Below are 15,224 nucleotides of genomic sequence, written 5' to 3' on the forward strand. Positions count from 1 at the left end.
CAGTTTTCATTCTGAGAATAAAACTGTTCCTATGGAAACCAGAGAAATCATTTCTTTGACCAAAACTTGATTTTATAAATTATTGATATACACTTGTCCCAGGTTTGGCTTATTGAAGCCACCGAAAAAGTTTGTAACAATGATATTATACTATTTATTTTACATGACAACCCTTTTTCCATTGAGTCTACCTAAAAATTTTAGTAGCGTGGGCAGAACTTTATTAAGAATTGTTTAGTGCTTATAAGGTCAGTCATATGAATTTCAGGTGTCAGTTTCTATGGAAGACTCCTTTGGAAACAAAACTACGAAGAGTAAGGGTGAATATATTTTTAGTTCTCATGTACTTTAAAAACCACAAGTCTGCAAGATCAGACCAACCTAGTGGTAGTTTCCAATGAATGTTGCCATCTTTGTTCTCAGCAGGCTTGCAAAATTGAGCATGCCCACTCATAAAAAATGGAGAACTCTTTTTCTATATTCTAGGGCAGAATGATAAATTTTTCCCATACCTGGCCTATAGTTAAACTCAGTGCAAAAGAACAGATTGCAAGACAATCTGTGGTAAGCATCCAAGAAATCAAAAATGAATGCAGTCTCAGTTCATAGGTGGAGAAGAGTATTACCAAGTGGGATAGGAACTGAGAAAAGCATCACAAAGATAAAGCATGAGAATGGAGTGGAATTTCAGTGGGTAAAAACAGTGGAGGCTAAGAAGAGACCGGCCTTGGGTGGGTGCATTGGGGATATAGGTGGAGGTGAAAAGTGCATGACCCTGCTAAGTACTGGAAAGACAGTTGTGAAAAAGCCCTGCAGCGGGAGGACTAACATTGAATGGATTACTAGATGACTATTGCGATGGGATCATCTTACCAAAGAGAAAGCCCTGGTGCAGTAGGGGAGGAAACTATATGCTGGCAGAGCCCTCTTAAGGAAGTAGCATTCACTGTGGGGGATGGTGGGGATGAATAGGAGTTAGCTAATAAGCAAGGAGGGCGGGGAGAAGGGTACCTGCATGGAGGTCCTGGAGAGAGAGAGAAGTTTGAAGGGCTGAAAGAAGTCGGAGTGAGGAGGGCATGATGGTAGTGGTGGATGCTTTCAGAACCTGTGCAGCGCTATGCAATGCCTGACAACAGAGGACTTTATATAACCCAATAAAGGTTTTTTTTTTTTTTTTTTTTTTTTGGCTTGGCTTGGCTTGGCTTGGATTGGCTTGTTTGTTTTCTGAGGGGGAGGTAATTAGGTTTCTTCATTGATTTCTGCTTGGAGGAGTTACTGGGGATTGAACCCCTGACCTCTTGGGTGCTGAGCGTGCACTCTACCACTTGAGCTATATACCCTTCCCCCAACCCAGTAAAGATCTGAGGATTTTTCCTGAGGGTTCTAGGGAGCTCTGAGTCATAGAGCTACTTCCTCAGAGGAGGTTTAAGGCAAGATGCTCTTAAGGTAATAGGATGTTTAATGCTGTGGTTGATTAAAACCAATTGGGAGGCTACTGCTAAAATACAGTCATAGAAATAGGAAAGTCTGCATTAAAGTTTTCGAGGAACAGGTGCATTTGCATTTGAAAGTAAAATCACCTCAACATGAAAACATATTTTTTTGAAGTGTCAGTGTCCAGTGGAGAGGGCAGTAGCGTCGACCCTGTGAGAAGCATTAAAGATGTAGGAGTCATCTGTATGGATATGACTGATGCAGTGGGGTGTCATGAAAGTTCTAGGAAATGAAATTTTTAAAAACACACTACTTTTAGTTAATGTTTATCGTGTTTGCAGTTCAGTACTTTGGAGGATGTGTTCTGGAGAGCTGCAACTATCTGGATTTAAATATAGTTTCTGCCACTTACTAGTCTGGGCTAGCGACCTGGGGCGACTTTTCTGTGCCTTCACTTCCTCATCTGTCAGTGGGGATAATAATAGGACCTATGCCACGGGACTATTAAATGAGTTAATATTTGCTTGCAAAGAACTTAGAACAATGCCTTGCACGGAGTAAGTACAGTTTGTGATTCATCATAAACACAAGAGATGAGAATTTCAAAACTGAAATTGGTCAGAATTAGATTTCTCTTGAAAGATGCATTGCATCGACTTTTCCAGCTGCTCCTCTCAGCGTTCTAAGGACACTGCTTCAGTCTTGTACTTCGAACCTCTCATCAGGGTGTGTTTCGTGAACCTTCAGTGTCCCGGGTGACTTCTTGATCCCTGAATTGTGGGGCAGGTGAGAGGGAGAGGTTGATCGTCTAACTTGTGGCATAATCAAGATTTTCTTGTTTGATTAGACATTGCAAATGGTTTGTTAGTCATTGCTGATGCAAGAGGGTCCTTAGGCAAGAGCAGGAAGTTGGTGTTGAGTCACCTTCAGTATTATGACATGTGGAGTATTTTATTTGTTTTTAAAATACAGCAGGAAGTTAGTATTTGCTGTAGCAGATAAATTATCATTCAACCAGTAGTAGTCAGTTCTACATAAAAATTTATTTTCCCCAAGGATAAGTAATTCCAATTTATGAATTACTTTAATTATAGCCTACCACTGTCTCTTATTCAAATTCAAATTTCTCACCCTCTTTACATCTTATTAAAATGATGACCTCTTTCTCTTTACCTTGAAGGGCCTGTGGTTTGTTTTTTTTTGTTTGTTTGTTTATTTTTGGTAATCTTTTCTGCAGAAGACTTTTGCGTGGTTGTCAGGTGTGATAGCCCAGCCTTGGAAAACTCCCACATCTTTTCCTTGTCTGAGGGCCTACCTCTAATGTACATAAACGTGATCTGGGGTGAAAATGTTCATTGTTGCCTCTTCCGTGTTTAGAGGTTGTCCATGAGTTTGGAGAAATTGGTTGCCCTTTAGTATTGGTGGTCCCCTTTAGGTGTTACCCATTCATCCGTTTACTGGTTGAAATGCTAAAAGCTTTTCTGATTGAGTCTTGATCCTAAAAACAAAGTGAGCCCTCGTACCTCGTACCTTCCTTGCTTATTCTGCCCCCTTCATACTGGCCTCCTCACTGCTTCCCCCGACTAGAATGCTCATGCCCCAGATTATCACGTGCTTGACTTGCATTGCGTTCAAGTCTTAGCTTTAAGGTCACATCCTCAGTGTGGCCATTCTTGGTCCACATTTCGGAAAGACCAGATTTCCTTCTTTTGGGGTGGGGTTGGGACTTGGTTTTTATTTTTCAACTGTACTTCTCATTAATGAACATTGTATTATGCATATCTGTTTGTCTTCCTGGCTAGAACATAAATTCCATGAAACAGGGACTGTTCTGTTTATTGCTATATCTCAAGGGCCTGGAATGTGCCTGAATATAGTAGGGGCTCAGTAAACACTTACTGAATAAAATAGCTTGCTGTATCCCTGTGCCTTCAGTTCAAATGATACCAAATAATGGAGAAATTGAACTTAGGTAGAAAGGATAAAATAGGATATTTTCTTTCATAAGTAAAAATAAAAGATTTTAATTGAATTTATTTTGATTATATTAATGCCAGTGTTTATTCCTGCCCTTTCTGAGTAGTAGCACTCTACAATAAAATAGAAAAATGCATAATATACACTCCTGCGTTCAGGAATTTCACAGTTTAGCCTGGAAGAAACCACATATAACCAAGTAATACTGTGTGACAAGTGTTATGGCATTAGGTATGAAGAAAATATTTTGTCAGCACAGAGATAGGGTTCTTCATTTGAAATGAGAAAGTGAAGAATTCTCAGCTGAAAATGGTTTGAAGGTAAGCTACCAGTAATACTTCCCATTGGGCACAGCATCAGTTCACCTTGCCTCCAGGGTCCTGCCTCTTCACTTCTGTCCGGCCACTGGAGCACACACACAAGAAGTGCATTTTGTTCGACTTCATACTAGTTGCTTGGGCTGTTTCAGTTTTTCAGGAAGGAGAAGCATCACCCTTGTTAGGACTCTGCGCCATCTTGGCGGGTGTCGAGCCGCTTGCCTCGTCTTGCTCTAGCAGACGTGGCTGTGTGCGGTTCTCAGACGTGTGGTGCTCAGTTCTGTGGTCTCTGAACTGCCCATGATACCTAACAGTGAATAACTGTAGCTTTATCTAAGTTAGATACATTCAAGAAGCAGTTCTATACAGCTGAAGAAGTCCAAGTAGTTAATGTTAGGTCAGTGGTTCTCAAAGCGTGTTCCTTAGACCGGCAGCGCCAGCACCATCTGGGAGTGTTCAGGCCCAAACCCTGACCTACCGAATCAGAAATCCTAGGGAATGGGGCTCAGCCTGGGTTTTCACAAGCCCTCCAGGCTATTCTGATAAATACTAAAGCTTGAGAGCCACTGTTGTAGATCATCTTAGGTAAATTAAAAATTGTACCTTGTATTTGCTTTATTTTATAGACTCCATATTGGAGAAGTTATAATGTTTATGACACACTGAAATCAGGATATAAATTGAACTCAGAGGCATTCTAAATTTGTATTGGTCTATCTCTGTAGTCTCCTCTTGCAGATGTAGTTTTGTGAGAAGCCCAGATTTCCCCTTGGACTTACGGACCTTACTTCATTCCAACTCCAGCCCAAACATACGCTTGAAATCAAACTGTGAGTGGCCTGTGCAACTCAGTGCTCAGAGAGCGTATGACTCTTGTTTTCTCTCCTCCTCATGGTTACCCCACAGACAGTTTACGATGACTCAGAAGCCTGCTTTATCAGGTTGCTGGATATTGTCTAAGGATCGTTTAACTAACAATTCTTTTTTATGTGTGAATAAAGCCCAGATCTGTTACTGTTTTTTAAGACTGAAGATTTGTTTCTTTTCAGTTTTCTTTTTCTGCTGCTAAGAATTGAATTGTGGGACAAAGCTGTTTAAAGGTATTGTTTCCTCATCTACTCCTTTGCCTTTGATCAGTAGCTTTCTTTTTATGTAAAGAAAATATCCTAATTTAAACTATCTCCTTGCACACATTAAATTTTCACCCAGTATTAAATGAACGACTTAAATGAATATAAAAGCATTCTTTTCTGTTTAGCATATATATTTGGTATCAATTTTGAGTACTTATAAAATTAATTTTACAGTAATTATTCTATTTTGTATGTACATTATTAAGTTCTTTAACTAGAAATAATGATGAGAAAACAGGCAGCAATCACTACACTGTTTATTTGTACTGGGCTGGTCTCTCCTTTATATCTTAATGTCTAAAATAAGTTACAGGTTTGTTTTTGACTGTTTATGGTATACAAGAACAGTACTAGTGAAAAGTTTCCTGGATTTAATTTCTGAAGTCGACAGTTTTTAGTGAAATACTAAACACTTACTTATGTATGAAAAATACTTGATAAATATATGATTTATATATGATAAATACGTAATGATTTAAACTTGTGAATAAAGGGATAAAGTCACTCTTCCGTTTTGCAAATCTAATGTATAGAAACACCTGCATGCGTTTAGGGGAATGTATTTATATCTTTGGGAAGCAGCATATTGTGTGGTTTAAAAACAGAAGCTCTGAAGTCAGATTGCCTGGGTTCAAATCTTCACCTTGGGGAAGTTTACTGTCCACCTTGGGCAGGTGACGTGTCTGAGTGTCGCTGTGTTTCATCTGTATGGTGGGATCTGAACAGGGCATATGATAGTAGTAATAGAGCTAGTTAGTGAGGTGCTTCTGCCATCCCTGCCCCCAGGGGTTGTGCGTTGCAGTATTATTGATATCAGCAAAAGAAAAAAAATTTAGAAACAACTCTGACATTGTAACACTGGGAAAAGGGATAAATTAATTCTAATAAACCTGTACAGTAAGATCTGTGAAGCCATTTAAAAGAACAAGAGAGAGTTAACGTGTTTTGTCAAGAAAAGAGTTCCATAACATATTAAGTGAATAATGCAAGCCTGGTACATGACATCAGTGATTATGCATGTGTGTTACAGAATGTACACGAGAAAAAAAAAACCCAGAACACATCACAAAACTGAAGTTGTTCAGTTTTTCCCTTGGGGATTAGGTTACAAGAAACTTTTGCTTTTCCATTATGTATTTCTATAATTTTAAACATTTTTTTAACTTCAAATAAAGTATAAAAATGAATATATTTATGAACAAAAAGTTTAAGGAACAGAAGGCACTGGATTAATAACATGTTATTCACATATTCTGTTTATAAGCATATTAATTGAAAATAGTACGTACTACATGATTTTAAGCTCATTTATAGAAATTTCAAAGAATCAAAAGGCAGGCTATTCATTCTTCCAGTAAGTGTCTAGTGAGCAGTTACTCTGCTGCTAGCCTGTGAGTTAAAAGGTAAGTGGCTGGTTATTGTCTGGAGGACAGACATGTAAAGAAGTAAGTACAGTTCAGTCTGTTAAATGTTAATACAGAGTAGAAGAGGAAATTAATAGTTTTATGTGGGGTAATCAGGGAAGACTGAACTGAAGAGGTGACATCTGAGCTTTCTCTTGTAAGATGAATAAGAGTTTATAAGGGGTGGCGCAGAAGGATGTCTGTGGTAACAGGAATGGTACATGCAAGGAGACAGCATGATTTTGTGAAAACTTGGAGGGTGGAGTGAGGATTGGGTGTGTGAAGAAGACTTACTGAGAAATGAGTCCAGCTGGCATTTTCCCTTTGTTGGTAGAGAGCAAGGGAAATGTTTTTAAAGGCAGAGTGACACATAAACGTTGAGTAGGTAGTATTTTAAGAACACCCTGGTGGCTGTTTGATAGTAGACACTGGAATGAGGAGAGGAGAGGAGAAGTCAGGCATCAAGGAAGAAAGCTCGATAGTGGTTAAGAAAAAGAGCTGGAAACTTTTGATGGTTGAATTCTTAAGACAGACTACAACAGATCAGCCAGAGTGAATGTAAGTGGAGCCTGCAGTGTGGAATGAGGGGAGCGGAAAGTGAAGGTTCGTTTGTCTCCAGGATACTGCTCTTGGTTCTGACTCAGACAGCCAGGGTAGACAGTGATCCTGTGTGCTTTTGTTTTTTTTGGGGGGGGGGGGTTTGTTGTTGTTGTTTTTTAAAGACAGGGAGTCCCTTTAATCAGGCAGGTTTGGACGCTATCATGAGGTCTGTTGGGGTCATTGGGTTGAGGCTCCCAGTGGCATCCAGTGACTTCTGTTGACTTGTTCATCATCATGATGTCTTAGGAGCTTAGAATTTTGGTCACTTGTTTTTCAGAAGCATTTTATCATTGAGCCGTCTTCACAGTCAAAAGTAGTAACAGACCCTTCCTTCGTACTCAGTTTTGGTGGTTTTATCTTCCCAGTGGGAAAATAGAGCCCAAAGTGGCAGTGAAGGCTGCAGAGAAAACTGGTTTGATTTATCTGTGTTAAACAAGTTTGCTTCTGATTTACCTGTTACTCAACATGGGATCCTTACAGCAGATTCCCAGCCCTGGACATGGCTGGCGTTGTGTACAGAATTCCACATCCAGGACTGGAGGAGGGAGGGCCTTGCCCCTGTGGCCTCGCTAAGAGTACAGAACACTCTAGTTTCACATGCCTGCGTCCCCTGACAGGGTTTTGGCCCCGTCAGAGCAGATCTTTGGTAGCAGTACAGCAGCAAATTGGCCTGTTCCTGACACGCATGAAAGAGGCCTAGAACTAGGGCGTTGGGTCCGCTGGGCCTGTGTGAGGGGTGTGTTTGACCAGAGGTACTTACCAGCACCGCTCTTGAGGCTGGCTTGGACTGCCAGTGCAGAAAGAAGGAACGTGTTCCATTTTCTGCACAGGAAGCGTACCTTGTCTCTGGTCTTGGATGCGGGAGATGAATACACAGAAGTGTAGTTATGAGGGAAATGGCTCAGGAGTCGGGCTGCTGGATTTGAGTGTCATTTTTGGCGCTAGCTTTGTGATGTTGAGACTGCACCACCGTGTGCCTCAGTTTCCTCATTAGAATGGAGATAGTAGTGCTGCTTGGGTGTCACTGGTTGCTGGAAGGGTTAGATGAGTTAATGTATGTAATGCGCTTCGCACAGTGACTGGTGCACCATAGGCAGTCGCTTCATGTTGGTCCGCAGATGGAAAGTTTTAGGCATTTACTTGGACTCTCCCGTTTACCTTTGCCTCTCCTGACTCCTGGTAGGAATAGGAAGTGGAAGGGGAATGGAGAAATAAGGAGATGAGGAGAAAATATGCTTGAACTTAGTCGTTTATTTTGGGCCTCTCTTCATTGCTGTTACCTCTCAAAGGCAGCTCTCTAGCTTCCATACCCTCATGAAGATGGAATAATCTTCTTATGCTTACTGTGTTCTGTAGTCCTAGCCCCAAGGATTGTTTCCTCACACTGTGGCTCTTTTTTTTCTTTTTCCAAACTGAAGTATAGTCCATTACAACGTGTCCGTTTCTGGTGTACAGCACGGTGTCCCAATCATACATATGTACGTACGTATATTCGTTTTCATATTCTTTTTCATTAAAGGTAATATTACAAGATACTGAATACAATTCCCTGTGCTTATACAGAAGAAATTTGTCTGTGTGTGTGTGTGTTTAAACACTGTAGCTTTGAAGTTGTATCTTTTCTTTTTCTTCCTGAGAAATTTACCTTCCAGCAGTTGTGGTACTTACCCTGTCCCCTTCCCAAGTCTCTGACAAACTTAAACTTCCAGCCACAATCCCCACCTCCTAGGAACTTCTGGGCTGCTTAAAAATAAGCTTTTTTTTGGACTGTGTTTTCTCTGTGATAGTTTTCTTGGTATGAGCCAATCACATAAATAATGAAAATAAATGGAACTTGGCAGGCTTAGCGAAACTGTGCTTTATATTAAGCAGAATGTTGTGATACTGTGGGCGCTCTGAGAGCGCTTGCGTACAGCCCTTGTTGAAGACCCTCAGAGTCCCTAGGAAGGCACTGTCACAGAGCTGACTGGCCTGGGGGTGTCACCCGAGCCGCTGCATGTCATGTCTTGTGCTGACAGTAATAGTACTTATTTGGGTCATGACTTCCAGAGGATATTTTTGAAAATCTGTCCCTTTTTTCATCTGTGTCTTTGGGGATGCAGATTTTATTATTGGGTAGATTCTTTTTAGGGTAGAAGAATCAGGTTGTAGATTTACCTTACTTCTCTGAACACGTGCCTAATTCTGTTTTAATGAGTTGGTTTATGTCAGGATGTGTTTTCCTTTTAAATTAGCACTCTTCCCACTTTTTTTTTTAGGTACACCAAATAAAAACCAACCGTAATTTTTTTTTTTTTCTGTATTTATAGGTCCTCTTCCTGATGGATGGGAACAAGCAATGACTCAGGATGGAGAAATATACTATATAAACCATAAGAACAAGACCACCTCTTGGCTAGACCCCAGACTTGACCCTCGTTTTGGTAAAGGTTCATCTCAAAACCTTTTTAGATATTTTTGATCACTGTTTTCTGGTGTGCGAATTTGGGAAGGTACATTTAAATTAAATTGCATCGCTTTATAGTTTTAGAAAGTGACTACCCACCCAGCTTTGTTAGCACTATTTTTATACCTGTCACTTTAAACTTGAGAGATTCAGGTCTGAATCGGCTCTTTAGCTTGGACTTCTGCATCGGGTTGGAGGAATGCTGTGATGGCTTACTAACCGGACTTGCTATTCCTTTCACATTTGGGGAAACATGGTGATCTTGTTGGAAATGGTCTTTCTAGCTGCAGTAGTAATCAGGCTGTCATGCTTCATCTAAAACCTGGCTGTCGGCTTTCGTCAGTGACCTGGTATCTGCATGTGCCTGACTTCAGAGAGAATGAGTGCCATCCTGTGCCTGGGTGTTGCAATGTTTTCTGTCCTAAATTTGGGATGGGGGGACCTGGTCACTCAAGAGATAGACCAACGAAAGTACTTTTTCCCTGATCTTCACTTCTGGCCCTCTTTTTTATTTTATTTTTTTTAAGTAAACTTTTTTTCTCTTTATTTTTCATTTAGGAAACAAAAAACAAAGCCATATTTCCCTCCAAATCAAATGACAGAAATTACCATGAGCACAAAGGAGCACTCCCCTCCCCAGTGCGCACATTTTGATGATAGTATACAAGCTATACAAGCTCATTAGGGCCTTTTTATCCATATTTTTTTTCGCTGTTTTCCGTTTCTTCAGTTGGGTTTCTGAGATATTTTTCCAAAGCCATGGAAAAATGAATCTAAAAAGGAGCAGACCATTGTGGTTTTAAAGCTTTCGTCTTGGACTGGATGCAGCTAAATGAAAACAATGTGCAGATCGCTGAGTAGGTCAGGCCGAGGGGACAGGGAACCTTTGAAGCTTTACAGGGGTTGACCTAACAACAACTCTGGGGCCCTTACGGGAAAGGGGAATTAACTCCGTGAATGCCATCAAAACACAATCCTGGGGGAAAAAAGGAAAAGAAAAAACTCTGCCCGGAGCTGGTTGGGTAGAATAACTTCCCTGTCAGGCCCATTCTGAGCAGATCTCCTGTGTCTGTATGTATTTATACCTTTTTAAAACCCCAACATTCGGATTTGCCCCAAACTGACTGACTGGTCAGCTTCATGAACTGATTGAACGCCTATTCAAGTCAAGTCAGAGGTGGATTCAGGGCACAGACTGTCATTTTGACAGATACCCGGTTTGGTTTAAATGCTAGCCTTTGAGCTTCAAGACCTTTTTGGGTGCATTTAATAATTTGCAACTTCAGATTCTATTTGATATTTGAATAAGCCCTTGAGGTTGAAACAGGAAACCAAGTAAGGTAGAGAATTTAATAAATGCTGCCATTTGTATGGACTAGAACAGTAACAGCCATGTTTCCTTAAATCATCTTTGATGAAATGAATTCAGCTTGTCTATGTTTTGGAAATTTTCTTAAATGATACTGTGGGTTTTTCCCCCCTCTACTTAAGGTTATGAAAAATGACGATTAACTCTTAGCTAACTGTAAAAATCGGGAATTGGAACAAAGCTTTTTTTAAAAAAAAGAAAAAATATTTTTAATTAATAAAAAGTGAAATAAAGCAACTTGGCAGTGAGCTTAAGTAGATCCATGAATTACACACACAACTTGGTCTTTTGTTTTAAATGGGAGAAAGTATCAAAAAAGAAGAATTTTCCTTCCTATCTTGAACACGTATGTACACACGAGCACACAATTAGGTATGCCAAAAAAAAAGGTTTCATAAAACACTCTTACTGCTTTTAGCTTCCCTTTTTGGGCCCACTGTGTATGTGTATTCCAGACAGGCTTGACAACATGCCAAAGCTTTTTATTTTGTGGCCCGACTTTTAATCTGTTCCAGACCTTTTCAGTCAGAGAGCTCAAGTGTAACTGAAGGGGAGCAGGAAAGGGAAAAAAAAGCTTGGGTTCCTCTGATGCAGAGTGACAGCAAATAGAGACGGGCTGTTAGCTGCTGAACTAGAAGGAATTTTCCTTGAAATCTCAAGTTCTATGGTGTATTGCATTTTATCTGCCAAAAAAATATAAACTATCCCCTTTCTGACCCTTTGAGCCATGCAAACACCAACAAATGAGAGGTTATTGCTTTCATGGTTGTGCAGTTTGCTTTCCTATATTCCCCAAATCTAAATTAAGGTATTTACCTATTCTTACGTAAGTCAAATTGAACTATGTTTTTGACATTTTAGAGTGGAAGATACATCTCACCTCTGTCTAAGCTTACCTTTATCACTCGCCTTCTTCCAACACTAGCCTCTTTTATATTTCTGTTCTTTATCAGAGGCTTTAGAGTAATTATATTTAGAATACTTTATCAGTCCTTCACATCCCACCTGGAGTTATACATTGTTCATACAAATTCAAGAAATTAAATAGTAATTTGTTGTGCATTGATTCTTTTTAATCTGATTTTCTTGTTCTTTAACACTTAAAAACTATATGCCTTTAAAAATGTTTTTAATTGAAATATAGTTGATATACCAGTATTAGTTTCTGGTGTACAACATAGTGATTCAGTGTTTTTATAGGTTATACTCCATTTAAAGTTATTACAAAGTAATGACTACAGTTCCCTGCGCTGTACAATATATCCTTACTGCTCATTTATTTTATACACAGTAGTTTGTATCTCTTAATTCTATAGTCCTATCTTGCCCCTCCCTAATAACTATATATCTTTGACATTTATATTTTAGAGCATTGATTAGTAATTTGTAACAAACCATGAAGTGACATCCAGTGGCAATAAGAATTAGCTGATATTTAATGGCTTTGAAAAAAGAAGAGCTTTTGTTTGTTTTTAAGGAATCATATTATGAATATTTTTACCCTGTGTTAAAGAAGTTGATGCTTGAGTATTATGCAGGTCATTAAATTTTTCCTTGTATGTTGTAGAATTTTTGTTTTACATAATATAGTCAGATGAACATTTTCCAATAAAAGCCCTAATGAAAACACACACTTGCTATTAAGTTCCAAAGACAAAAGTTGTTCAGCACATCTTTCTTAGCAAAGTGAAATATTTTGAGTCAATGATTAGAGGTTTGTTAAATTTTTTAACTGTTTAGACATTCATTAGCCTTTTCCCTTAAAGGTCCAATATTCTGATAGCTGTTATATTTTGCTTTTGATGAAAAGGCACCCAACACCAACTAAATACCTAAGTCTGTTCTGTTAGAGGCAGGAAAAACCACTAACGGCTGTGGAAACTAGATCTGTAATTCTAGTTAGTGGAGTCTTGGGCAGACAGAATACCACCATCTAGTCACTTGAATTTTGTTGGAGCAGGTCGCTTGATGTCCATGCATTAAAAACAAGAGGCTGTTTGTTCTTTGTTTTCCTTACCCTCTTTTGAATCTTCTCTGGTGATCTTAAAATGTCACTGGTTGTGAACTACATTATTAACTACTTAGGGTGGGGAGGAAAAGATGTTTCAGTGTGTCTGAGGTAAAAAGAGCCGTTGCTAACTAAAAATTCCTAGCAGATAAACCTCATGAAATTTGGCCCTGAAAAGGAATTTGTAATTCCTCTAATCAGCATTTCTCAAAGGAGGAGGAAGGACGTGCTTGGGCACTGAAGACTATTCAGCACCCCTGGCTCTTGTCTCCTAAATGCCATGGTGCTATCCAGTCCTTGTGACTCCCCAAACCACCAGCATATGTTTTAAAAAATGCTGAGAGAGGTAAGGAATAGTGCTCCAAGTTTGAGTTCCTCTGGGATCTAGGGAAATTATGATTTACCCAAGATTGTAGATTAAGTGACAGAACTAGAATATGAACTTGATCTTTCGACACCTAGAATTTTAAAGAAATTTAGATTACATGCAGTTAATTTTCAGAAATACACCTAATTCATCAATACTAACACATGGAAATTCGGAGGGAAGATGACAGTGGTTAATCCCCCATTTACTTACATGCTGTATTGTAACTCATCTTAAGGAAATTACCCAAAGGTAGTGAGTATCCAGTTACAGGAGAGAAACGTAGTATCTCTGGAGCAGACAGTGAAGCCACCCAGATGGAGTATCACGCCTCAGATCTACCTTATCCTTAAGAGATTGCCTTCCAACCTCAGCTTTGACCTTGACTAGTTTAACGTGTTACAAGGCAGTCTGTCCTATGTAAAGAAGGTTCTAATAACCAGAAATTGTGACCCTTTATTATCCAGAAATTTACTTCCCTTCAAACTTGTGAACACTGTTCTAATCCCAGAGTGTTCTCTTTCAGCTGTGATTTCTCCAGTTTTTTTCATGCATTTCGAGTTCTGGATTTTTTTTCCCCATCTCTGGAAACCTTTCATTTTACTAGTACCTCTTTAAATGTGATACTCAGCATGGTTTTTAAATACACCTTATCCAGTGAGGAAAATAGTTACAACATTGTTCTGACCTGGCATTTTATATGCCCTCCAAAAGTCCATTTTTTGGATGTACAGTAGAAGTTAGCTGGCATCCTCTTGTCTACGTAGTAGTTACGTAATAATACTGAGCTGAAGCGAATTAAATTGTGATGCAGATTTACCAACTCAGTTGGGAATCCAGAGCCCCAAGTTCTTCTGGTATCACAGTGTAACCAGCTTGTTCAGAAAGGTACCTGACTTCTTTTGACTTAATTGAACTCATCTGGAAACTGTGACTGGATTATGCTGGAGGCTTTTTAAGACTATTTCCAGTCCTTTATTAATTTAATACAATATGCTAGGTTATGAATTCTTCAGTGACTGCTTTGGACCCGTGCTTAAGGTTACTTCTCAACAGCTTTATGGATTTGAGTGCGCTGAAGTTTCAGTGGTACTTTTGAACTATTTATTGCACCATTAAAGTTTAGCTTTGGTCCTCTGGACACAGCTGGGAATTACCTTTGAAGAGGAGATAGGGAAATCTTTCAACCTTTAATCTAAAGATAAGCCTTATCACATGGTAAGTGTGCTCAGGCAGACAGAGCTGATGGGGGATGGGCAGTGCTGGGTGGAACAGCTAAGTTTTGTCCACATTCAGACTCTTAGAAGCATGTAGGAGTTTAAACATGCTTATGTTAGCAGGGTTCGGCTTTACTGCCTTAAAGATGGTACATTTTGGTATGCTTTCTTTTTAAAATTTAGAACTCCCCTAAAGTTGCCATGATAGAAAGCCTGCTGTAAGCTGATTTGAAGTACAATGCCAGGCCACATGCTTAGTGCAACCCAATTTAAAACATACTGTTAGAGATTGTTTCTATAATTGTTGCCCTTACTACATTTTTTTTTTTTTACTTAGAAAAACACTTCCTGAAATAAGTATTTTAATGCGTAAGATTATAGAATATCAAAATTAGTTCCACGCTTGAGGTTTTTTGTTTTGTTTTGGGGTTTGTTTTGTTTTGTTTTTTGTTTTTTGGGGTTTGTTTGTTTTGGGGTTTGTTTCTTGGGGTTTTTTGTTTTGTTTTGTTTTTTGTTTTTTAAATCTGTTACATTCAGGAGGATGATGTCAAAAAAGCTTATCGGTCATGGTAAGCAGTCTCTCCTACGCGCCAAGGGTGAATAGACATGTTAGTGAAGTTAAATTAGTATATAGTTGCTACTTGATGGTTCAGTGATACAAATAATGGTACAGTAAAGAAATAATTTTCCTTGTTTACCTAAGAAGTTTTTCATATAGAATTTTTAAACTTAAAGCTTAAGATCACCAAAGATCACTGAATGATCATTTAAATTAATAATTTATTTGTGTTACTAAAGCCCCTCACCTCAAACACACACAAAAAATTTGTTTTTAAGAAAAGACTATGTATCAAGTTATATTTGTATCAACTCTGAATTAACATCAGGTATCTTATAAAATGTGCTGCAGAAGAGGCGTTTGGTGATGCCACTTTTTCTGCCAACCCAGAGAT

The 15,224-nt window shown here is 39.0% G+C and overlaps 1 protein-coding gene across 8 annotated transcripts in view; it reads left to right on the forward strand.

The window, feature by feature from the left end:
* YAP1 (Yes1 associated transcriptional regulator) overlaps window positions 1-15,224 on the forward strand; it is a 108,393-nt gene that overhangs the window by 62,562 nt on the left and 30,607 nt on the right. For 4 of the 8 annotated variants that reach the window (XM_031460630.2, XM_031460636.2, XM_031460632.2 and 1 more), the window contains exon 4: window positions 9,174-9,293. In XM_031460630.2, the coding sequence (XP_031316490.2) occupies window positions 9,174-9,293 (120 nt within the window). The remainder of the gene's footprint in view (window positions 1-9,173; window positions 9,294-15,224) is intronic. The other 4 variants (XM_031460631.2, XM_031460637.2, XM_031460635.2 and 1 more) reach the window with 1 other exon arrangement.

This window comes from Camelus dromedarius, chromosome 12 (assembly GCF_036321535.1).
Source record: "Camelus dromedarius isolate mCamDro1 chromosome 12, mCamDro1.pat, whole genome shotgun sequence".
NCBI lineage: Eukaryota > Metazoa > Chordata > Mammalia > Artiodactyla > Camelidae > Camelus > Camelus dromedarius.